At 41.4% G+C, this 24,143-nt stretch overlaps 1 protein-coding gene across 6 annotated transcripts in view; it reads right to left on the bottom strand.

The window, feature by feature from the left end:
* Positions 1-15,857: 15,857 nt before the first annotated feature.
* The window catches only part of LOC111874418 (somatostatin receptor type 5), a 275,264-nt gene continuing 266,978 nt past the window's right edge, over positions 15,858-24,143 (bottom strand). For all 6 annotated transcript variants that reach the window (XM_023869917.2, XM_023869923.2, XM_023869948.1 and 3 more), the window contains 2 exons: positions 22,327-22,677; positions 15,858-21,114 (listed from right to left, as the gene is read on the bottom strand). In XM_023869917.2, the coding sequence (XP_023725685.1) occupies positions 20,629-21,114; positions 22,327-22,677 (837 nt within the window). In that variant the 3' untranslated portion in view covers positions 15,858-20,628. The remainder of the gene's footprint in view (positions 21,115-22,326; positions 22,678-24,143) is intronic.

Below are 24,143 nucleotides of genomic sequence, written 5' to 3'. Positions count from 1 at the left end.
ATCAGTGGCAAATATCCTGTGACTGTGTCGGACATCCCCTAACGATGTCAAGTTGTAACCCTTATTTGGCAAAGTTTGCAGTTTACATATCTGAAATTCACTCGGGCGGCGGAATGTAACACAAAATGCAATGCCACGCCATAGCTCAAGCGGTTATTCGCTGGCTTTCCACCGCGGTGGCCCGGGTTCGATCCCGGGTCTGGTGAAGTGGGATTTGTGGTGGACAAAGTGGCACTGGGGCAGGTTTTCTCCAAGCACTTCGGTTTCCCCTGCCAATCTTCATTCCACCAATTGCTCCACAATCACCCTCACCTATCATCTGGGGCTGGTATAATAGGCCAGAAGTGGCCGCAGTGCAAGGGACTTAGTCCCACCCCACTAACAATAAAAGAAAAGTTCATGTAACAGACCTATCCANTTATTATTATTATTATTGTTATTGTGGTTTCGTGAGGAAGGCCATGGCATTCGATGCTTTGGAAAATGCTGAATGTCAAATTTGGAAGAAGCACTTCATTTTGGATATAGACGCATGGGGAGGAGGATAATATTAAAATAGATCTTGGAGAAGCGGAGAAGATGCGAACTACATCAGAGTGTTTCAGGATGCAGTCCAATCGAAGGCCCTTTCGATGATATTGATGATGATGGTGACAATGAATTTCATGTTCTGAAACGCAGGAAATGTCTTAAATATGAATATGTAGTGATAGATGGGAGGACTTGTGTAAAAGGGTCTGTTTCACTTCACTGCCTAGTTATATGCTGTCGAATGAGATGTGAAAATGCTGGAAGGGAAACAGAGGAACTCGTGTAATGAACCGCCAGGATGTGGCTGCAAGGACTGTCCCTAAGGGTCTGGAGAACCACAAACGTGGTGTTCAGTTGAGAATGCACAAAAGAATACTCTGATACAGTTCAGTTGTTGAGAGCTATTGCCGACGAAAGTGATTAGACATCTCAGGATGACAACGCCTTACACAGCGGCTATGTCCATACAAAATTTATGTATTGATATATTGGTGATTATTACTGAAGAAACTCACGAGAAAATCGGGATAAGAGCGAACGCTTTATATGAAGACAGTGTTGATTTGTCAACATTTGACGAAATTATAAATTATATTTATTGCAGTATAAAAAACAAATTTCGTGGTTTTAGTCCGCAAGCGAAATATATCGACCGAGCGATCGCCGCTTATCGGCGAAGTTAGTGCCAACTTTAGCGGATAGATGGTGTCGCGTGGTCAGCGCAACGAATCCCCACGGCCGTTTAATTCGGTTTTGTAGACCGGAGCCGCTACTTTTCCATTCAATTAGCTCCTCAATTATCGTCACGAGGCTGAGTGGACCACTTTCAAAACTTCTCAGAAAAAATCTGATAGCCCCGGGAATGTAACCCAGGACCTCTGGATCTGTAGCCAGGAACTCTGACTAGTAGACCACAGAGACGGCTGCTATAAAATCGAGAAAAATTCAAGATAATAAAAATTGCCTTGCAGGAAGACAGAGTTTATTAATTAATATGAGATATAAATTATAATTGGTATTTATTATTGAAGAAAAACACGAGGGACCTCAGGATAGCACAGAACGTCTTGTAGGGAGTCTGTGCCAATTAACATTGGATGAAATAGCAATTGATATTTGTTAATTGTTGAAAATCAGGACAACTGAAAGCGCCATGGAAAGCTGTTCTGTCTGTCTGTCCGTCACACCTAACAACATCGGAGTCTGCCTTTACTTTTTCCATACGCTTTCTTACTATGAATTCTTTTTAAGATGCAAATTTGAAGGCCTTTTTTGGTCTTTTTGTTGAATCATGACTACCGACTGAAACATTAAATGCAATTTGTTATAAAATTTGACAATTTTGGAGAAGTTTTCGGAATAAAACGATGACACGCAATTAAAACTAATTTACAGAGGATACACTGTTCCACAGACTTGCTAAGTTTGCATCCTCATAGAGTAAACAATTTAATATATTTTGTATAACGACATGTCATTATTATTAATAGAAATTATAATTCAAACATTACAAAGGTTCCGAAGTAATAAAAAATGAACTTTGTTGATTCTCTGCCGACCAACCTCGAACCACATATCACGGGCTGAGGAAAGCTCCATGTAATGGAAACTTTCTTTTCGAGACTTGTGATTTTGTATCCTCTGAGAAATTTCAAACACATTAATATATTCAGTGCAACTGAACGCTGTTTCAGCGCTGTCAGTTCTGAACCGGAAACCGAAAGAATTCTTACGTCTGGCTCTAAATCCAGACCTGCAGGTGGCAGTGGGCGCGTGTGGAAGTACAAATCACGAAACGTTAGTGTTTGCCGGCCATGCGCAAGGAAAGAGAGAAACCAGCATGAAGAGGAGTGACGAAGCGTTAGTTGTTAGTGTTAGTTAGTGTTAGTTAGTCAGATAGTGATTTGTACGTTCATATGTGGAAATTGGCATAACAATTTATATGTCAGACTCTGACGTCATCTTAACGTTCGATTGATACACGTGACGTGACTGGTTTTGTTGTCGGAATGAAGGGACAACGTAACAACAGACTGAAGGGACAACAACATTTCCCACCGTTGAAAGTATTAAATAATTTTAAAAGAGTTTCAACCACATCGCAATGGAGACACTGCATGCGCATAATTTGCAGAACCAAGCAACGCTAAAATACTTTAAAACGACTCGGGTGATATTACAATAAACGTTTAATTCAAACGGTTTCCTCTTCGTAAAATTCGCGATATCCTGGCAAATTCCTATAAAGTTCAGACTGTAAATTAGATGGGCGGAACATGTAGCACGAATGCAGGCAACAGGATACCAATTTTTATTGAAAAGCAGCAGCACTTCCAACACAAAACATAAATGAGAGAGGCGTTCTTTACTCGTGTCGCGTCTGTCCGTCTGTCCGGGGGCTAATGTCAGACTCACTATCCGTGAGGCGACCTTGGAAAGTTTTGCACTGAGCAACACTGTTGCACCAATCGCTTTGGGCCATTCCGTGACACTGTGAATGTTGCTTTACTTGAAGGCCCATCTGTTGAACAGCGACTGGTAGGTTATCTGACGACGCTGTATCAACTGGATACGCTCCTTAGCGCCAAGCTGGAATCAGGCCGGTTCTGCTTGCCGGAAGAAACGAGCCAGAAGCAAAGGAGTAGATCAGCAACATCAGACAGGAAGAGTCAAGGCTGCCAGATCAGTCAGCGTGTAGCTCCCTGGTGAGGGGCAGAGATATCCGAGTGTGGGCACACTGAACTGTATCCACCTGTCCCCGGGCAGTTTAATATTATTTCAAAGAACCCAGACTTAGACAAGGAACGTCTTACAGCAGTGGAACAAGAAACTCAGATAAGCCAAGCAGAGAACATTGATATCAGCTGAAACGCGTTTCGTGAGGAAGACAGCAAGTCGCGTCATTCCGAACTGAGGACATACCCAGCAATAACACAACACCAGACCAAGTGGGAAGGAGCACAACGAAGGGAGGACCTTAGACAGGAACCCAAAACATTTCCAATATCGACCTGAAGAAGGAAGATAATTGTGTAGACCGTCAAGGGACCTGAAACATTCTATCCTGCAGTGCCCGAAACAGGACAACTTCTGGGATGGACAGTGGCGACACAGTGGCAGGAGATCTGTTTGCTGATCTGAAAGGACGGGGAAGGTTGTTATCGCTGAAAGTCTGAGTAAAACCATGACAATTATCTCGGGATAGCTTGAAAGTCTGAAAAGAAAACGCTGAAAATAGCGTCTTGATTGTTCCAACAGGCAAATGGAAAATGACAACAATGCAGCGAATTAAACAATGCAAATCAGTTATTTGTAACAATGGTGTTACCAGAGACTGCATGTACGTATATTCCATATATCACAAGACCCAATTAGATTTATGAATTATGAAAACATAATAACTTATTCTTAAACACGAATTCTATTTTAATATCATCAAAATGCTTAGTGAAAAGAAAAATGGCACGTAAATCGGAGGTTATTTGTTTTTTTATATTATTATCTGGTTATGTAGTCAAAGTTCGTCGGATGCGTTGCTGAATAGACATTAATGGTTAACAAATGAAAGAATATATGAAAGGAAGTGGTCGTGACCTGTCATGCCTAGAGAATCGGGATCAAATCACGTAAACATCAGTAAATATGAAGAAGTCACCGCCTTGAAAGCCTCAAATCTTACATCAGTAAATATGTATGGGACCGGGCAGGGATTCGATCCGAGTAGCTTCCGAATGGAAGTCAGCAGAGAGTGTGGCAGTACACATGATCTGCGTGAATGCATACTTTCGTTCATCTTCAGGCTAACAGATTTAAGATTTATTGTTATTTTGGAATGCAAAATGATGTTGCTTATACTTGGAGCTATTACGTCATTTTTATCGGAAAATGGCGGGGATACAAACCTACAACTTTCGATTATAAAACAAGACACAAAAATGGCTACACTATATAGAAGGCACTGGTTTGGTTTATACTGACCTAGATATTAAAATATATAGTATCTGACCAGCAACAGCTTTAAATCTAAATATCTGATACAAAACTCGGAAAAGAAGTTACTATTAACTTTACAAGACATGACAATTATAAACGCTTAATATCATGTTATCAAATTTTATTTATTTTAATATGTTCACGATGGCGCCATAAATCCCGGAAGTTCAAGATGGCTACAAACAAGCGTAATGATTTCTCCACATTAATATTAATTTAATAAATTAAAAATTATGCGGTTCTGGGGAACAACATTTAAGCAGTGACTGTAAAATAAGAAAAAAGTATTTATGAACTTCTAAATAAAGTTATTCCTCTTAGTATACCTAAAATATATAAATTTTGTCATCAAAACGGGCCGCCAAAAATTGCTACGAAGTGAGGCATGTTCTTCGCCAAGCGAACTGGCGCAAAGTTGTTCCTGATTCTTCTTAAGCGACATGCAGTTCATCTCAATATAAGAGCACAGTTACTTACAAATTTCCCAATTAACACAACTCACTGCACTGTACACTGTCCCATTGCACAGGCTAAGCGCGAAAGGCTGCACTGTTCCCACACACGCAACACACGTCTCATCCAGCTCAACAGCAACGTCCCTCTGTCCCGCTCTTTCCCCCCTTGCGCGTCACAAGGAGATATACTTAATAAGGGCCAAACTTTCAATGTATTCGACAGATGTCAGCCTTATCGCCTGATATGCAATGATGGCTCCTGTAAAAACTTTACATACACGTGTTAAATTCGAAGACTAAAACAAAAATAAATATAAAACTCACATAATCATCCCTATTTTTCTGGCGAATTCCAATTTCTTTCTGATTTAAAAATCCAAATTATTATTCAATTATAACACCGTGTACTCTGTTTTGTTAACAAACCTTGATTCTCAAGCCACGTGAAGCACAGAAACATTTGAGAACAAAGAGACAAATATCGTGTCGATAATTTAATTATGTTCTCCGCCGAATATTAAAAATAAAGGTACCCTTAAATTCGAAGAATGCTGTCTTCTGGGATGTGGCGCCATGTAGATATTGTTTTTTTTTTCCATTGGCGCTATAGCCCTCATTTGGGCCTAGGCCTACCTCCATGAAACTCTCCGTTTCACTTCGGTTTACTAGATCTTACACATTCGGTAGGACTCCTTGGACGAGTGATCAGCTCGTCGCAAGGCCTCTACCTGTAGACAAACACAGAAAAACGCACACAAATATCCATGCCCTGAGTGGGATTCGAACCCACGATCCCGGCTTCAGAGCGAGCGAAGACAGTGCATGCCTTAGACCGCTCGGCTACCATGACCGGCAGATATTGTTTAAACCGAAGTTTCGGAGGAACAGCATTCTTCGTAGTTACCGCCGTGGAAACCCCAAATCTTACCCATAAATTTCATTCCAAGCACTACACTTTAGATGTATATAGTGCCGTGGAGGCAATGATCCGGTAACTCTAGATGAGTCATGAAGGAGCGTGTAATTCCTTTGGGACGAAAGCACCACTGTGACCATTTTGTGACCCCAAATCCTACAGACGTGGAGGTGCCTTGCTGGTGACGGAACAGCGGTAGTCCAGCTATACAGCCAGTCACTTACCGACAGGGCCCGTCCTAGCACGTCAGAGCTAACAGTACTCTGGCGATGCGTTTAAATGGGTTGAAATGGGCACAGAATGCAGCACGCATAGGGAATAAATTAATGCATGAAAGCTGTGGTTGAAAATCGTAGTAGAAGGAGCAGTGGGAGAATCAGAAGATAATATTAAAATGAATACTTGAAGAGTCATTCCTCAGGTTTTAATAAATCGCAAACGCATAATTTAGCTGTTTTGTCTCGTGTATTTTCGGGAGGCGATAAAAATTGACACATAAGAAAACAGGAATTTTTTTTTTTACTCCAATAATTATAAAATCTATCCATTAAGTGTGGATAATAAGTACATTTTGTGGTTTACATATAGAAAAGGAAAGAGAACTTGTCGTGGTGAGCATGTTCCAATGAACTTGCTCAATACTTATTTTAACTGCTTAGTGATATGCAGTTAAGTGTTGAATTATTCAAATCTGGTGGGTAAATCTGAAGGTTTGAATCTGTTTAACCTCCTGATTTGTCCTTCGTCGTCGAGCAGTTTTTGTGCCAAGTCGTTCGGATGGACCTGGAGTCTGATTTTATACTTTTTGCTGTTTTTTTTATTTCCTCTCGTACTGTTGGTACATCTAGGTCCTTGTGTAGTACCGTGTTCGGCACATACCACGGTGCGTTAACTATTATTCGTAATACTTTGCTTTGAAATCGTTGGAGAATTTCTATGTTTGAGTTACTGGCTGATCCCCATAATGGTATCCCGTACGTCCATATCGGTTTGAGCATGGTTTTGTACAGTAAGATCTTGTTTTCTGTCGATAGCTCCGACTGCCTTCCCAGCATCCAATACATCTGTCGGAATTTTATTCCGAGTTGTTTTCTTTTGGTGTGAATGTGTTTTTTCCATGTCAGTCGTTTATCCAGGTGTATACCAAGGTATCTGGCATCTTCTGCTTGTGGTATCTGAGAGTGATTTAACGTTACTGGAGGACAGGTAGTGCGTTTCATGGTGAACGTTACATTCGTAGACTTATTTTCATTTGCCTTCATACGCCACTTTTTCAGCCAGTGTTGAATTTTATTTAGGTGGTCTTGTAAGTTCCTGGATGCGGATAGAGGATTGGTATGAGATGCCAGGATAGCTGTGTCATCTGCAAACGTCGCTGTTGTTGTCTTTCTAGTTGTTGGTAGATCTGATGTGTAGATCAAGTATAGCACTGGTCCTAAAACGCTACCTTAAACAGAAAATTTGCTGATTGTTTTGTATGGCTTCGAAAAGTGGCTTTTGATTCAAGAAAGATAATTAATTACAAGTGCCTAGAAACAACGCGTCCAGGGAAATATGTGGGTATTAGGAAAGATGAAGTGATAGGAAAATGGAGGATATTACTGGTTGTCTGTTCTTGTTAGGTTATGAGAGGCTGGACACGTAGCTTCGATGGAAAAGTAAGAAACACAGAATTTTGTATCAAATTTGAGTGTATGAGTGACTATAGACTGAGTTTGGATTAGTAATTGGATTTATAGAACACTTACAGATCGTAACTACACGTAACTGTAGCGCTGTTGCTAATTCACACACTCTACAATGCATTACTGCACATACTAATACTTCTCAGTCTGCTGTATCTTCACCGGTTGTCGCCTGGTAACGGCTTCCAACGCTGTAGCTTCCTCAGCTTCTATGTTTACGTCCTTACTGGCTGGCAACTGTCTCACGACTAACTAAACTCTAGACACCTCCTCGATACGGATCCCACAGAAAACACCTTTGCCAACAACTCTTATATTTTGCGTCACTCAGTTGTTGCACTGACCGCATAGAGAACACCGCTTCCCGCAGCTCTCTTGTTGCGTGACCTCACTACGGACATGGTGGGTTGGTCTGTTGCGTGTGTAGGGGCCATTATCTAGTAACGGGTCAATATGCTAAAATATATTGGAAAGTGATCTGTTGGAAGACCAAGAAGAGAATGGGAGCAAGATACTAATTTGGACATTACGGACACGAGGTCAAAGGAACGAGCTCAGGACATTTTCAGTGGATAACACTTGTATTAGGGTCCTGCTTTCAGAGCCAGTTCTTTCCGTTCCGCCATTTACATACTTGCTACTTAAACTGCGTTGAACAAGCGACTAATCTAATAGGCCTATAAACGTCGGCGGCCCCATTTTACTTCCAGCTACCAGTGTCCCGCTAACAAACGACAGTCAGCGCACTCGCCTCGCTCTTTGCTTGGCTGCTTCACGTCTCTTGCCCTGGTCTTCCCACGATCAGTTGCTGGTTGCATGCGCTGCAGTCAAATGGGGCAGGGTGCTGACGGTGTACTGGTTACCCCACTTGCCTCATATCCATAAGGTTCCCAGGCCTATCTCTGTTACACCAATTCAGGGTTTCAGTGGTATTCCTCAGTCACTCGATTCCAGTGTCTTAAGTAGGCCACGATCATTCAATATTGTGGTGCACAGCTGTGACTCCGTGAACAGCGACTGTTCTAGGCAACAGCTCGATAAACACGTCCCGCTGGTATGCAGCATATTCTTAATAATGCAACAGTTGGACTACAACAATGGAAACGGAGTGTTTTCTACGTGGTCCGTGCCTACGAGATGATATAAGCAAGGGACAAGGTTAGATCCAGTCAGCTGAGAGTCGAATTCTGCACGGGAAGCTGCGAAAAAATGACCTCAGCACGTGAAGCTGATGAATTTCCACTTTTAGAAGCCCTTGCATTGGAACGGCTGATGAAGACGAAGCAGGCTGCAGAAAGGTTTAGTGGGTGCTGTGATGATTTGTAAATTGTGGAGATTAGCGGTGGCCCTGTAGTTTGCTTGAAGTTCCAAGTCGCAATCCAAACCCTGTCTATAGTCACACACATTACGTGACAATGTCCTGTCCAACATATTGCTCACAATCATACCGCCAAGGAAAATCTAAAAACGTCAAATTGCCAAAGAACTAGAACAGGAATACGAGGGAACAGCATAAAATAATCTGATAGACAAGCATTTATTTCAATGGGGATAAAATGAACGGAGCGTGAAACTAATCACTTCTTCTCAACGTGTATGGTTTGGAACGCATGGAGTTGTGCCTTCGCGTTCTGTATACATCTCTGTGGCTTCACTTTAATAATACATCGAGTTTTCACTACATTTTCATTACGTTTACGTTCTTATAATTAACTTAAAATCTTGTTGAAGCTTTCTTTTACTATTGGTTGTACAGTTCAAAAAGTGAAGGCCCCTGCAGGTTAGCTGGGGCACTTCTGGACAGTATTCGGTTGGGAGGTGCACGGTTCGAGTCTCGGACAACACACCGCCTATCCCGAATGAGTTATCTTGAGTTCCTTCTGGCAAACTCCAGCAAAGTGCCCTTAATTAATGGACTGATTCCTTCCGAAACCCTCGCAACACATATTATATTATCATTCGGCCATTTGACGGTATATAGGCCGAGTTAACTGACATCGTAGTTAAATTATCCATCTATAGCTCTACAGTCCTCTGTTGGATCTTGGCCGCTCTTCGGTTTAGTTAAACAAACTGCAAATAACACAACTGTAGAGAGACAGTGTGTCCCAAAACAGAAAAATTATAATATACAAAACTATATTTTGAATTGTTTCATTTTGGTCCGTTACACTATCAATACAGTACACAGCACACAGGAACATATCAAACCATAAGCCATACAACCTCAAGCTGACGTCTCCCATCTTCGGGATGAATTAACAAGGAGGAGTTCAGCATTTTATATCAAATATTTTAACATTTTAGCGTTTTAACTTAAAATAGGTTCGGATGAAAAGTGAGAACTTGAGAGTGTACTCAACTATTTTAGCATGTTTTGTGCTTTTACACGTCAACATATCGTAGCAGCGTCCACACGACAAACATAATTGTGAACATCAAAAAAAGCGACAGTGTTTCCATAATTGTAGCAAGTGCCTCTGATGATGGTTGTGTCAAACCGGAACATGTAAGGCAGAAATAATAATAAAAAAGTGACCTACAAATTGTTACACTCGACGGACTTTCTGTTAACTTTGTACAAAACTATACTTTTGCCTGTGGTTCTGTATGGGCGTGAAACTTGGTCTCTGACGTTAAGGAAGGAACATAGACTGAGAGTGTTTGAGAACAGGGTGTTGAGGAGAATATTTGGACCGAAGAGAGATGAAGTGACAGGAGGCTGGAGAAAACTGCATAATGAGGAGCTTCATAACTTGTACTCTTCTCCAAGTATAATTAGAATAGTCAAGTCAAGGAGGATGAGGTGGGCAGGGCATGTAGCACGAATGGGTCAGAAGAGGAATACACATAGGATATTGGTGGGGAAGCCAAAAGGAAAGAGACCACTGGGAAGACCAAGGCGTAGGTGAGAGGACAATATTAAAATGGATCTTAGATAGATATGATAGTATGGATTGAATTGATCTGGCTGTGGATAGGGACCAGTGGAGGACTCTTGTGAACACGGCAATGAACCTTCGGGTTCCATAAAATGCTGGGAAATTCTTGAGCAGCTGCACAATTGGCAGCTTCTCAAAAAGGGCTCAGCTCCATGAGTGAGTGAGAGAGACAGTGTTAACGGTGGTGTAAGCAACCTGCCTCAGCTGGAATCTTCCATTGAAACAAATGAAGCTACACAGCGAAGCGGAGGAATACTAGCCAGTGATGTTCCCACGCGCAGGTGTACAACTCTGGCTCCCCACCCTCCCCTACTTCATGCATTTTGTGCGGTTAGAAATGACCAGTACAGTTCAAGATCAAATGACTTACAGAAAGAAGACATAACGAAATGAAATACGAGTGTATGTTTGTCAGTAACTCGATTCCAAGACCTCAGTCTCTCATGGAGCTGAGCCCTTCTTGAGAAGCTGCCAATTGTGCAGATACTCAAGAACTTCACAGCATTTTATGGAACCCGAAGGTTCATCACCGTGTTCAGAAGAGCCCTTCAATGGTCCCTATCCTCAGCCAGATCAATCCAATCCATACCATAATATCTATCTAAGATCCATTTTAATATTGTTCATCCACCTACGTCTTGGTCTTCCCAGTGGTCTCTTTCCTTCTGGCTTTCCCACCAATATGCTATATGTATTCCTCTTCTCACCAATTCATGCTACATGACATACTCACACCATCCTCCTTGACCTGATCATTCTAATTATACTTGGAGAAGAGTACAAGTTATGAAGCTCCTCATTATGCAGTTTTCTCCAACCTCCTGTCACTTCATCTCTCTTCGGTCCAAATATTCTCCTCAACACCCTGTTCTCAAACACCCTCAGTCTGTGTTCCTCCCTTAATGTCAGAGACCAAGTTTCACACCCACACAAAACCACAGACAAAATTATAGTTTTGCATATTCTAATTTTTGTTTTTGGACAGCAGACGAGAAGACAAAAGGTTCTGGACTGAATGGTAGCAAGCATTACGCGAGCTCAGTCTCCTCTTAATTTTACCAGTCCTAACTGCTTTAAATTTATCAAAATTGCTGAATAGCGCGTAGAAAAACTAATATGTATATATATATATATCTTCACTGGGAGTGACCTGAGTCTGAACACAAGGGCTTCCAGACTTGACTGTAATATCCGTCCGTACGATTACACGGTTTTCATTCCATCCCATTGAGCTCTTCATAAACGCCTTGCAGCCCCAGCTTACGGCCCTTGTGTTTGACTCTAGAAGGTTCTGCAGACGAAAGCTCGTTGAATAAATTTATTTAACTTGTAGAGTAACGATAGAATTGTCCCAGAGGGGTGGAACTTAGGAACCTCATTTAAGGAAAAATTGAGATAATTATAGATTTCACGTGACGCAGGAGTACTCACGTGATCTACGCTATTTCATCCAGTACAGGATCCTTCTATAACAGAGGCAAATTATTCGTAACGCCAAAATAATACTCGCTTTTACCGAAGGTGAAAGTTCATCACCAGTTTCACAAAAGCTCGCACCCTGTTCCCATTTTCCATCATTCCGTTAAGAGGTGCTGGGTTCGTGACCTTTATCTACTCAAGACAGTCATAAAGCATATATCTGTGTATGCATACGGACAGTAAGATGCCCGCTAATAGCGTTTCATACACGTGCACCCAGACAGCGAGTTACTTTCTAAATAAGTTACTAAACCTGTTAAGAATGATTCGGCCTAGGTGTAGTAAACTAAATTATATTTTTATGCCGTGCCATAGCTCAAGCGGTTAGTCGCTGGCTTCCCACCGTGGCGGCCCGGGTTCGATCCCGCGTCTGGTCAAGTGAGATTTGTGGTGGATGAAGTGACACTGGGGCAGTTTTTCTCCGAGAACTTCCGTTTCCCTACCAGTCTTTATTCCACCAAATTCTCCATCATCATAATCATCCGGTGTAGGTACAATAGGCCAATCAGCGACCGACATGCCAAGTAGACTAACCTGGACTGCCAATTAAAAAAAATTAAAATTACATTTTTTCTTGTGCTTGATTAAGTATCATGCCATGAAAGCATAGGAGGGAGTGGAGTACAGCTCCATATATTCTTAACCTTGACACTAGATGAAGGTAGACAGAGCAGACTGGTCTAGCGATAATGTTCTAGACTCTTATTCATGGGGTGCTTGGTTCGAATCCCAGCCAGTACACCAGCTATCCCAAGGTTCTGGAGGTTTTCCTCAGTCTTTCCAGACAAATGCTTGGATATAACATAAATTATGCCACCGCCGCTTCCTTTCAGATACTTTCGCGTTCTTGATTCAACTGACACTGCATAGTCTGGCTACTGACTGCTTCGTAAATTAAGCCACTAGATGGGCCTGGTTCACTTCCAGGCGGTTTTAACCCAAACACCCAGGAGGCACGTAGTATAGTAGCTCATTGAGGCACTATACCGCAAGCCGGAAAGTCGCGGGTTCGAGTCCCGATGTGATTGGATTTTTCATTTCACATAATCCTTCCAGCCTCTCTATGATCTTGGGGCCGACTCTGAAATGAGTACTAGGAATCTTCCTGGGGGTAAAGGGCGGTTGCGCGTAAGGCTGACAGCCTCACCGCCATCTATGAGCCGATTGTCTAGAAAATCTGTGAGCCTCGACGTCTCACAACCCTATGGGCCTCCATGGTCTGTTACAGGGATAGTTTTATGTTTTTATTCACTGGGCAGAAGGCTGGGTGAACTCCACAGCGGGTCTGAACGCTGTGTTGAAAAAATAAGTCTCTTGCTCCTGTCAGGAATCGAACCCCGATTTCTCGGTTGACCAGAGCGCATCCTTGTCAATATTCTGAGTTATCACACCTCCAGTTCTGTAGTATATATGCATAGACTTTTCTCGGTCACTTATAACCTACGGTCGGGGTTCAATTCTCGACACTGGCCAGAATGTCTTCACAATCACGTCTCGCTCGTTGGTGACCTAAAGCATAACTTACGTTCAGGCAACGAGCATTAACGTTTGACAATTTGTTTGTATAATACCTCCAGGTTGTGTAATTTCAGAGCTTTCATCTCATTGTTACATTTCACTTGTATGAACACTCGCTAATCCCGACGAAAAATGTTATTCATTGTTGAGTACATACCTTAAATGACATGGAGCATTTAGGAAGGCAGCTGAGTCACTTATCTGTTCAGACAAAACTTCACGGTTTCTTCAAACCTGCATTATAACGTTGAGTAACAAGTGTAACTTCGGAGTCTTCTATCGAGGAATAAATATATTGTCTTTTTATAGTTTTTAAATAAAGGCTTTACTGCGATATTTTGTTATTTATGTTCAGTAGCACTGTTTATAACATTACATTTTAATTTATTTGTTGTTTTTTAGGGCTACTTTTGCTTCGCTAATCGGGATGACTCTCCCCCCTCCAATTACTCCAGAGTAGGGAGGTTTTACTGTATGTATGGAATTAGTAATGACATGGTACGATTCCTGCTCAGATCTGCATGGTCCAAGTTTCCAGAGCACGGTAGAGTAACTGTGTGCCATCACACCACATGGGGAAGGCGTTATGATGGCTCTCCATAACAAAGCACTTGTTGTTTGCCAGTCAAATGGGGAAACGTTAATCAACAGAATGGGGCATATACACGTACAGAGGACAATGTTTGGGAGGCTAGAAGTGTCCAGTCTGATAGGACTCTGGATTTTGGTCTCAAAACTCCAATATAAACAAAGTCTAAAGCATTTAATCAACATCACCTCAGACCACATGTTCCATTCATTCATCAATGGCTCTACAGCCCTTTGTTGGGCCCTTACCGCTTTTTCAGTTCCGTAAACATATACATAAGTGGTACTACTCCTTGTATGAGGGATCAGCCAATCTCAAGGCCACTACATATACATAGGACAGCATAAAAACAGAATAACGCACACAGACATCCATGTCTCGAGTGGGAATCGAACTCATGTTCTTAGTGTTCGCGTGGGTGAAGAAAATTCATGCCTTTGATCGGCGCTATATGTACCACACAGTTCAAACTGACATTCCCTCATAGAGCTCGTTTATGATTGGCATTGGAAGCTAGGTTAAGCAAATCATTTTCTTTTATATCACTAAATAACTAGTCTTTTAGAATAGAAATGAGTTTTATATGGATGGGAAGAATTAATTTGTATCTGTTATTGTCTTGAGTGTTGCAGGTTTTACAAACCTGTATCCCTGTTACAGTAAAGAAAACAGTAACAGCAAACACAAGGTGGGTCTCGAATCGAAGGCTTCATCATAAGATGTCCAATTCCAGCCAGCTGTCGACAGATAGTAAATACTGAAATACTTCACTATAGTCAATAGGGCCCCTTACTTGAGAATTGAGGCCGTGCCATAGCTCAAGCAGTTAGTCGCTGGCTTCCCACCTCGGCGGCCCGGGTTCGATCCCTGGTCTGGTCAAGTGGGATTTGTGGTGAACAAAGTGGCGCTGGGGCAGGCTTTCTACAAGTACTTCAGTTTCCCCTGCCAATCTTCATTCCACCAATTGCTCCACAATCACCCTCACCTATCATCTGGGGCTGGTACAATAGGCCAGAAGTGGCCACAGTACAAGGGACTTAGTCTCACCCCACTAGCAATAAAAAAAAATACTTGAAAATTAAATAAACTGTGTATATGAACAAAAATGTCCTGAGTTATATTCTGACACCTGATGACCACATCTTATGCATTCATTTATAACTGTACTTCTGTCTTCTGAGATAGCTCATTGAAAGTCAACTGACGTTTTGGAGGAATGTACCACCTTCATATTCAGGGCCGAAGAAAGTGCCAAGCAGGAAACAAATGTGAAATAGTTGGCAAGCAGAACTTACTCTTCCACCCTGAATATGGAGCCAGTATTTGATTTGTTTCATTTTGGTCCGTCACACTAACAGTTATAATTATAAAAGACAAGTCCATTCAATGTGACTATTTCAGTTTTCTCACTTGATGATTCACTAGCCTTACATGTTTCGATCCATTTGGATCATCTTCAGAGGCACCAAACACTTTTTAGAAACCACTGACAACTGTTGTGATAGTGGTTTCTAAAAAGTGTTTGGTGCCTCTGAAAATGATCCAAATGGATCGAAACATGTAAGGCTAGTGAGTCATCAAGTGAGAAAACTGAAATAGTCACATTGGACGGACTTGTCTTTTATAATTGGAGCCAGTATGTTCCTCCGGAACATTGGTTGACTTTCAACAGACTACACTCTGTTGTATCCCAGGTGATATGTCCTTCATGGCCACAGCCATGAGATCCTCAGAGCCTATATCAATGTCTGAAGTTCAGTAACACTTTATTTCCCATTTTCAATAAACTTACCAGCTGGATACATCATACGTACAACAAAATGGTTTCTGGGTATTGAGTTACAATGACTGAACATGAGGCTGTAACAAACCAGACACTCACATAACATACTGCAATGCACAGACAGACAACAAGGGAGGCGTTGGACAGTCTGCAGCAGTCATCACTGGGTGACCTTTATTGTGCCTAGACTGTACACACCCACACAAACAGAAAAATTATACACAACTTGTCAGACACTTCCAAAAGGTGTAGCTTGCTATTACTGTGATATCTGTACAAAAATAGGTGATTACACACAAAACATTTACAAAAATTACAGGCATTCTTTACATTTCTGTTGTTCTGCGGTTTTACTCGCGGCCAAACACGGCCAGCGAGCTGTTGTGACACATCACAATGTACATGAGTGCAGTCACCTGCAATTGACTGGGATCACAAGACCACAGTTTCTTAACTGAGTGAACACACATTCTGTATGAGATATGAAAACAAGATTTCATGGGCTCAAGTAGAAATCTTGTCAGTCATATTTCATTCTGAATTTAGGTGCTGCATGCAGTGGACAATGTAGACATTAGGATTGACACAGTGAACATATTGTGTAATTCGTTAGTTGGTTACAGATCATAGCTTGAGATGTAGCATTCCTGATGCAGCTTCATAATAATATCAACTTTACACAAGTCGGTAAGAACCTGTGTTCACACAGAACAACACACATTTCAATGCAATATAAATCTTTCAGTGTCCAGTGATGGAGACATGAGAGTGACATAATGGTATAAACCTCCACTACAAGAAAACTGACCTGTAGGAAACATGGTCTCTGTGTTGGCATTTTAACCCTTGAAGTGCAAAATGTTGACAACATTGACCTTGTCTGTACACCTGGCAGCATATGACATCTGATCGATACAGTCACAAAAAACTGGGAATGAATTATTCCCTTCTGTTTCGAGTTCTTACTAGGCTTTCATATATGTTACTCGTCCATAAAATAAGAGCACATCTGACAGTCCAAAATGGTGACTTGGCACTGCAGGAATTATAACTGGTCCATTAAGGGTTAAAAGAAAATGAATATAGGCCTTTACACATAGGTTCTTGATAAACTTCAAAAGTTATATTTGCAACTGTCTCAAATTCATTTGTATAAGTTAATAAGTTTGATGGATTGTAATTTATCAGTGGGAATACCCTGTGTTTTTTCTTTTCTTCTAGTTCATGGGCAGAAGAAAGTCTGAGACATTTCACTGTTCTTGCTTTTCACAATCATGAGCACACACACAATATCTGTCAGTTCAAATCTCTTCACCATTCGTTGATATGATGCATTTATTAAAAATGATAAAGGCAAGTTCAGTTTATCATAATACGCACCCCACAAGACTCTTCACCAAGGACTGATGATTATGGAAAGGAAGTGTGTGAACAGAATGAATCTGATGCAACCATTTGCAATTGTCACAAATATGGTCATTCAGCCATGTGATACAAACATCACGAAATATATCTTTACTTTTTCCAAGTGAATTAAATAAATTTAACCCGTACATTTTCACAATATACTGTTATAACTATAAAACTTATTAGGTATACTGTATAGTTAAAATGGAAGGTATCTGAGCATTTTTGCCATGTACATATTTTACAATAAGAAAGTTTCACAATAATCAGTTTTCCTTTTAATTACCCTGCATAATTTGCTTGTTTCTTTTTCTGCCCAATTGACATAGATGAACTTATCTTTCCATGCAATGACATATTCTAAAAATATACATACCACATTAACAGCAATAATACACCAGTCAAATGAATATCTTTTACAGAACGTTAATTAATTTAAAGTTCATGACATAGAGTCGAGGAAGGTTTTGTCGGCTACAGACAATTAGGAGACCATAGCAGCATGATAATCTGACTACTAGCACGATAGACACACCTGTATGAAAATAATCATTAGCTGTCACAATGCAGGACGAGAAATGTTAATTCGGCATTGGGTCAGCATGACTCAGTATACAAGGTGACTAGATTATGGGCTGGACAAAAAGAGAACATTAAACTCATTCCAATATGATTTTTGTATCTTGGTTGATTTCTAGTGCTTCCAGGTATAGTCTATTCCATTGGTTCCCAAATTCTTTTATATTGAGGCTCCTGTGTTGTGAATGAAAATATGTGAGGCTCCCCAACCTACATAAACTAACTTAAAAAAATGTGATTTAGCAATTAAAAAGCAGTTTACAATGAACCTTAACTGTATCTATGAAGTACTTTTTCTGTTGTAATGAATGTAATTTAATGGGACCTTTTCTTAACAATTTATATGCTATGATATTTACACTACTAGCATATTTGATAGCCTCTGGAAGAAATCTTCACACTCCCTGGGGAAACATGACTCCAACTTTTGGAAATGCTAAACTATTTGATCTCTATAGCTTGTATGCATCTAAGAAAGGGCACAGACTTATGTTCTGAGGTGGGGGCAGCCACAAGGCGATTTCTTTTACCCCAGAAGACAGGGTGAACCAGGAATGATGATCAGCAGAAGAGATTTCAATCTTAACATTCCTTCCCAACCACAGAGTGAAGCTGTGTTCCTCACATTCCCAAAGTTTATCTCTGCTAGAGGTGAAGGGTTCAGCAGAAGTATCTGCTCACAGATCTGGCCACGTATTGAACTCAGAACCTCTGGAAGCTGAGTCAAGTGTCATATGCAGAGATCTATCACAACCTTGATTTCTCTGATGTTGAATATAACCCAACAGACAATCCTTCCCTTCACAGCCAGTTTATTTGAACACATGACAAATCGCTATAGAAATTACACGTAATAAAGTCAGGATTGTCAAATTCAGCATGATAATGGCCCACACATGATTCCCATGATTGTTGGACTGAGATTGGCACTGGAACTTTGAGGGTTGAATATCTTCACACAGGCAGGAAGTGTTAATTGCAGATCATGTCATATGTACTGATAAAATGAAAATGTGTTAATTTTAACAGTGCTTGTACACTGGTGCAATCCATTTGTATGTATATTTAAGTGCAATAACAGCGAAGTAAAATAAAGCGGGAAATTTGACAGAGATCCATAGGAGAACGCAAAATATCTCTACATTTTATTAAATTATAATAGGAATATTATGCAACAGACATATTCCAAAACAATGGAAAACAACAATCTGTAAAACATATTTAGACTGATACGACCTGACTGTCTAGAAAATGTGGGAACCTCAACGTCTCACAACGCTATGGGCCTCCACGCCCTGTTACAGGGATACCTTTACTTTACTCTTACTAATGTATAGCGTAGAAACAAGGGTTTTTACAAAGAGAAACATAAACACAATGAAAACAATCGCTATTAAACTTGAGTAGAGAGGGTAAGAAAAGAAGGAATAAGATTTCAACAAGAATGGTTAGAGAAGAACTTATAACTCATGATTCTTTTAGTAGAGTTAAGAGAGATATGATTACAGTGGGTTGGACAAGTAGAAAAACTGATAGGACCAAAATAGAAAGGAGGGCTTTTCAAGTAAATTATAATGCAGAGAGACATATGGAAAGGCCCATAAAAAATAGTTCATCGGTGCACTAGAAAATATGAAGGAGAGAGATGAAAGAGCTGGTAAGGATTTGAAAACAGAAAAAGAAGATGCACCAACTCTATGTTCTTTATTCTGTGATCAAATCTGTCCCTATGTTTAAACTGCAAAGAATATATGAAGATATAGGAACTTGATTGATTACATCAGTATCAGATAATTCAAATATAACAAAATATGTAGAAATGTCTCTAATGGAGCCATCAACTTCTTCAAATTTTTATAAAACAAAACAAACAACGAATAATAATATAACTATTTTATCATGAGTCCAGCCTAGTGCTGAGTCAAAGGTAAAGACCCAATTAACCCTCTGACAGCCAAACCATGTTAGTATACCTATTAGAAATTACAAGCATGCCTGCAAGCAAATGCAGTTACACAGAAAAATCCACCATATTTCCTCAAATGACCTTCAGACAGCCATAGGTTTAGGTCACATGAAAGCTTGTTCTTTTCTCTAAAAATCAGTTTGTCAAACTTGATGACATTTATTGACAGAAATGCTGTAACAACTGATTAACAACGAGACAATTTCTTCAGCTGTGGCAGTTCGAATGCAGGTATTCTGAGGCTAATTCGCTTGTGCTGTGCAAAGGTTCAGGGACAAAGAATGTGATAACGTGTTGACTGGTTATTTTTATCTTACACACTTCAGAAACGGATGAGTGAAGAACATTGATCTAATGGTGACATGTAGGGGAAAAATGAAATATCAAGTGGGGGCTCTGTCTTAGTGATACTTTGTCCACCATATGTCTTAATGGATGATCCTGGGATGAACCTGGGACTTCATCATGAGGAACCAATGTCTAACGATCCAAGCTACGATATAGCAATTTGTCTGCAGGGTACAGACAGCCTATGCCACTAATCTGCTTGAATGCTGGAGACTGTAACACATAATTAAAAACACAGCAACCTGTTTCTTTTATAGAAGCCAGTTTTTGCTACTTTAAAACTGGATCAGAACTGAATGGTGCCATGCCTGAAGCGATACCAAGCTGGTCAAAGGACCATGACTCTCACACACTGGCATATGCTTGCTTGAATGATATGGGGTCAATTTTTTGAAATGAAAGACATTCATCACGAGAACCTTGAGCACTGTTACCATCTATACTTGTGTTGGCTCCTGTCCGTTTCTTAGCACTGTCTCCTTGCAGCCTGTGTCCCTACTTGCGGCATCCCTGGTGTCGCTGCTGACGGTGATGTTGGATCGTGACGTCATGGTGATGGCGGTTGTGGAGTGGTCAGCCTTGCTGACCAGAGGTCCCCGCTCGCCGTCATCATCGCCGGAGGTAGCGCTCTTGCCGCCCATCCCCCCCTGTCCTCCCAGAGGGAGCTTGAGTCGCTCTGAGCCTGCTTGCCGATGGTGGCGTCGAGGGAACACACTGTTCTCCATGTGCAGTGTGGCGTTCACGTCCTTCCCCGCCGCGCATGTGCAGGCCTTGAGGAAGCTCTTCTTGAAGTTGTCACTCAGGAAAGCGTACAGGATCGGGTTCATGGCAGAGTTCGAGTAGCTGAGGAACCCAGCGAACAAGAAGATGGTGAAGCTGATCATGGGCTGACATACGTTCGGAGGGGTGAATATCAGCGCCACCTGCCGAAACATAAATTCCATGATAACAGATTGATGTCTTCATAGTGGTTATTATTCAGACTGTGAATTTTTTTAGTCGGTCTTGTAGGCAGAATTTATGAAAATCATGTCTGAATGTGAATTTTATCACTCTCTGTCTTTCCCATTACCCCCTTACCCCTCTCACATGAATGAATATATGTCCTGAAGATGGAGGCAGAGTGTTTCTCCAAATGTGGGTATTCTGTTTCAAGACTATTGGGGTCTCAACTCAAAAAACATAATCTGAAACATGAGCCATACTAACCACTGAGCTACGGCTTACAACATTGTAATTAGAATGTCATGCTGTAGTAACATGCCACCACACAAGTGCATAAGGGCGAGTAACATTATTACTGAATTTCCTGTTACTGTCCACGTATCGTAACACCTCACAGCTTCCCGCATTATCATCTTATATTTCCAGAAAGTAACTAAAAAGTCATATAAGGGAGGAACACAGACTGAGGGTGTTGAGGAGAATATCTGGACCGAAGAGAGATGAAGTGTCAGGAGGTTGGAGAAAACTGCATAATGAGGAGCTTCATAACTTGTACTCTTCTCCAAATATAATTAGAATGATCAAGTCAAGGAGGATGAGATGGGCAGGGTATGTAGCACGAATTGGCAGAGGTGGAATGCATATAGGATATTGGTGGGAAAGCCAGAAAGAAAGAGATCACTGAGAAGACCAAGGCGTAGGTGGGTGGGGAATATTAAAATGGATGTTAGAGAGATAGGATGGGTTGGTATGGATTGGATTGATTTGATTCAGGAAAGGGACCAGTGGAAGGCTCTTGTGAACACGGTAATGAACCTTCGAGTTCCACAAAACGCTGGGGAGTTCTTGAGTGGCTGCAGAATTGGCGGTTTCTCAAGAAGGGCTCAGCTCCATGAGTGGGTGAACTAAAAAGTCAGTCACAATAAAATTTGCGTCCCTTTGAGTTCACCAGCCATCAGCCACTCAATGAAGGCTATATGATCAGGGCTGTTAAGAAAATGCTGTGAAGTAGAACACAGTAAAGCATCTGTAGGTACCAGGTTCGAATCTTGGTTGTTGAGAGTCTGTGCTGGCTGATGTCTCTCCCTGATTACCCCCGTCCCTCCAGGCAAATTCTGAGACAGTACAAATTACGTCATCACCACGCAACCACCTCTGCACCATCAAATGAGTACAGAAGAATGGCTCACCTGGGTGATCCAGTAGGGGAGCCAGCAGAGAACGTAGACAGCTATCACGGTGAGCACCAATTTGGTCACTTTCCGGTGAGACTTCTTCTTCTCTTTCGATTTGTTTTTGGGCCCCACAGTTTTCAGCTTGCGGATGACGAGGAAGTAGAACACGAAGATGAGCAGGAGTGGAATGGCGAAACCCAGGATGAAGGAGTAGAGAGTGAAGGCTGCCTGCCCACTGATATGTTCACTCTCCGGCCACAAGATGTTGCAAGACGTGGACGTCGGCTCGCGCTCCACTGTGCTAGCGTACATGAAGATCGGCACCATCAGCAAGGCGCTGGCCGTCCATGCCGTCAGACTCACTACCTGGAAGGGGTGCACAAAGACTTCGCGTCTATATTTATTCATATAGAAGGGGAAAAGCATGGAATTAAAGCAAAAAATGTGGAAATAGGAGGCAGAAAAACCAAAGCACGCAAAGCAATGGAACAAAGAGATACAAAATAAGACAGAGAAAAATAAATACATATATGAAAACATTAGAGAATCACAGATGACATGTTACAGACTTTTCTAATGTCACTCTGTGTGTTTTGAAATCTCTTTTCAATGCCGCAATTCCCGGGAATGCGGTAGGAAAGCGACACGTGCTCGTTAATTTAGTGCGGCTAGCGGGTCGCGCCCTAGCTCAAGCGGTTAGTCGCTGGCTTCCCACCGCGGCGGCCCGGGTTCGGTCAAGTGGGATTTGTGGTGGACAAAGTGGCGCTAGGCCAGGTTTTCTCCGAGTACTTCGGTTTCTCCTGTCAATCATCATTCCACCAATTGCTCCACAATCACCCTCACCTATAATCTGGGGCTGGTACAATAGGCCAGAAGTGGCCGCAGTACAAGGGACTTAGTCCCACCCCACTAGCAATAACAAAATAATTTAGTGCGGGGTCACACCAATATTTTTGTTCATCAAAGAAACTGTGGAAGTTCCGTTTCTGTGCAGAGGACGTCACGGATGAAAGAACAGTATTCTATTTTATATGCATGGTGTTCTGGGTTCAAATATGTTTCAGGGATCGATTGTCGTGACTGAATATAGTATGGTAATAGCCCCTTCAGTTTAATATGTCAAGACAGTATCTCGAATTAGGCTCTGCTGCCTTTCGCAACCTCTCCGAGTCACTACTCATGAATCCTGCTATTGTTCGATGCTGTAGCCACCCACTGACAGTCTCTTTAAAGTAACCATAAATAAGTAAATAAAATGCGAATACATGCTTTGATGTGTTACCAAGTTCATGAAAGTTACAGGCTCTAAAGTTTTTATGACTGCCTGTACAGTTGACGTAGAGATAAATATCGCAAAGGAAGATGTATGCTTAGAGGAGGAACAGTGAAGTAACAGTTTTCGTAACTTCTCGAAACAAATTGCCAAAATTGAGTAAAAGGTAAACATGTTTTTGTGCTTCATTAAGTACCATTCCATGAAGAAGTAAGGTGAAGTGGACGTATAGCTCCATACATATTTAACTTCGGCAATAGATGGAGGTGAGCGGTGAGCTTCCTGTCCTGGTAAATTTACCCGTGGGGAAAATCCGCTGGTGCTCACCAGATGAGAGTCCAGTCTTGGTACTTCCAGGTATCAAACCCTGACTCCTCGGTTTCCCAGCCAGCAGTGTACCCACTATACTGACTGGGCTATCCCAGCTCCCATAACATTTATTTGTTGTACTAATTATAAAAATTAAACTCTTTATTCTATCTGTCCACATGACCAAATTTTGTATAGTTGCAGTTTATTAGTGTCATGTGTGTGTTTAGAACCTACAGCTGTTTAGTTT

The sequence above is a fragment of the Cryptotermes secundus genome, unplaced genomic scaffold (assembly GCF_002891405.2).
Source record: "Cryptotermes secundus unplaced genomic scaffold, Csec_1.0 scaffold47, whole genome shotgun sequence".
NCBI classification, from domain to species: Eukaryota; Metazoa; Arthropoda; class Insecta; order Blattodea; family Kalotermitidae; genus Cryptotermes; species Cryptotermes secundus.
This window is presented reverse-complemented; position numbering and strand designations above follow the sequence as displayed.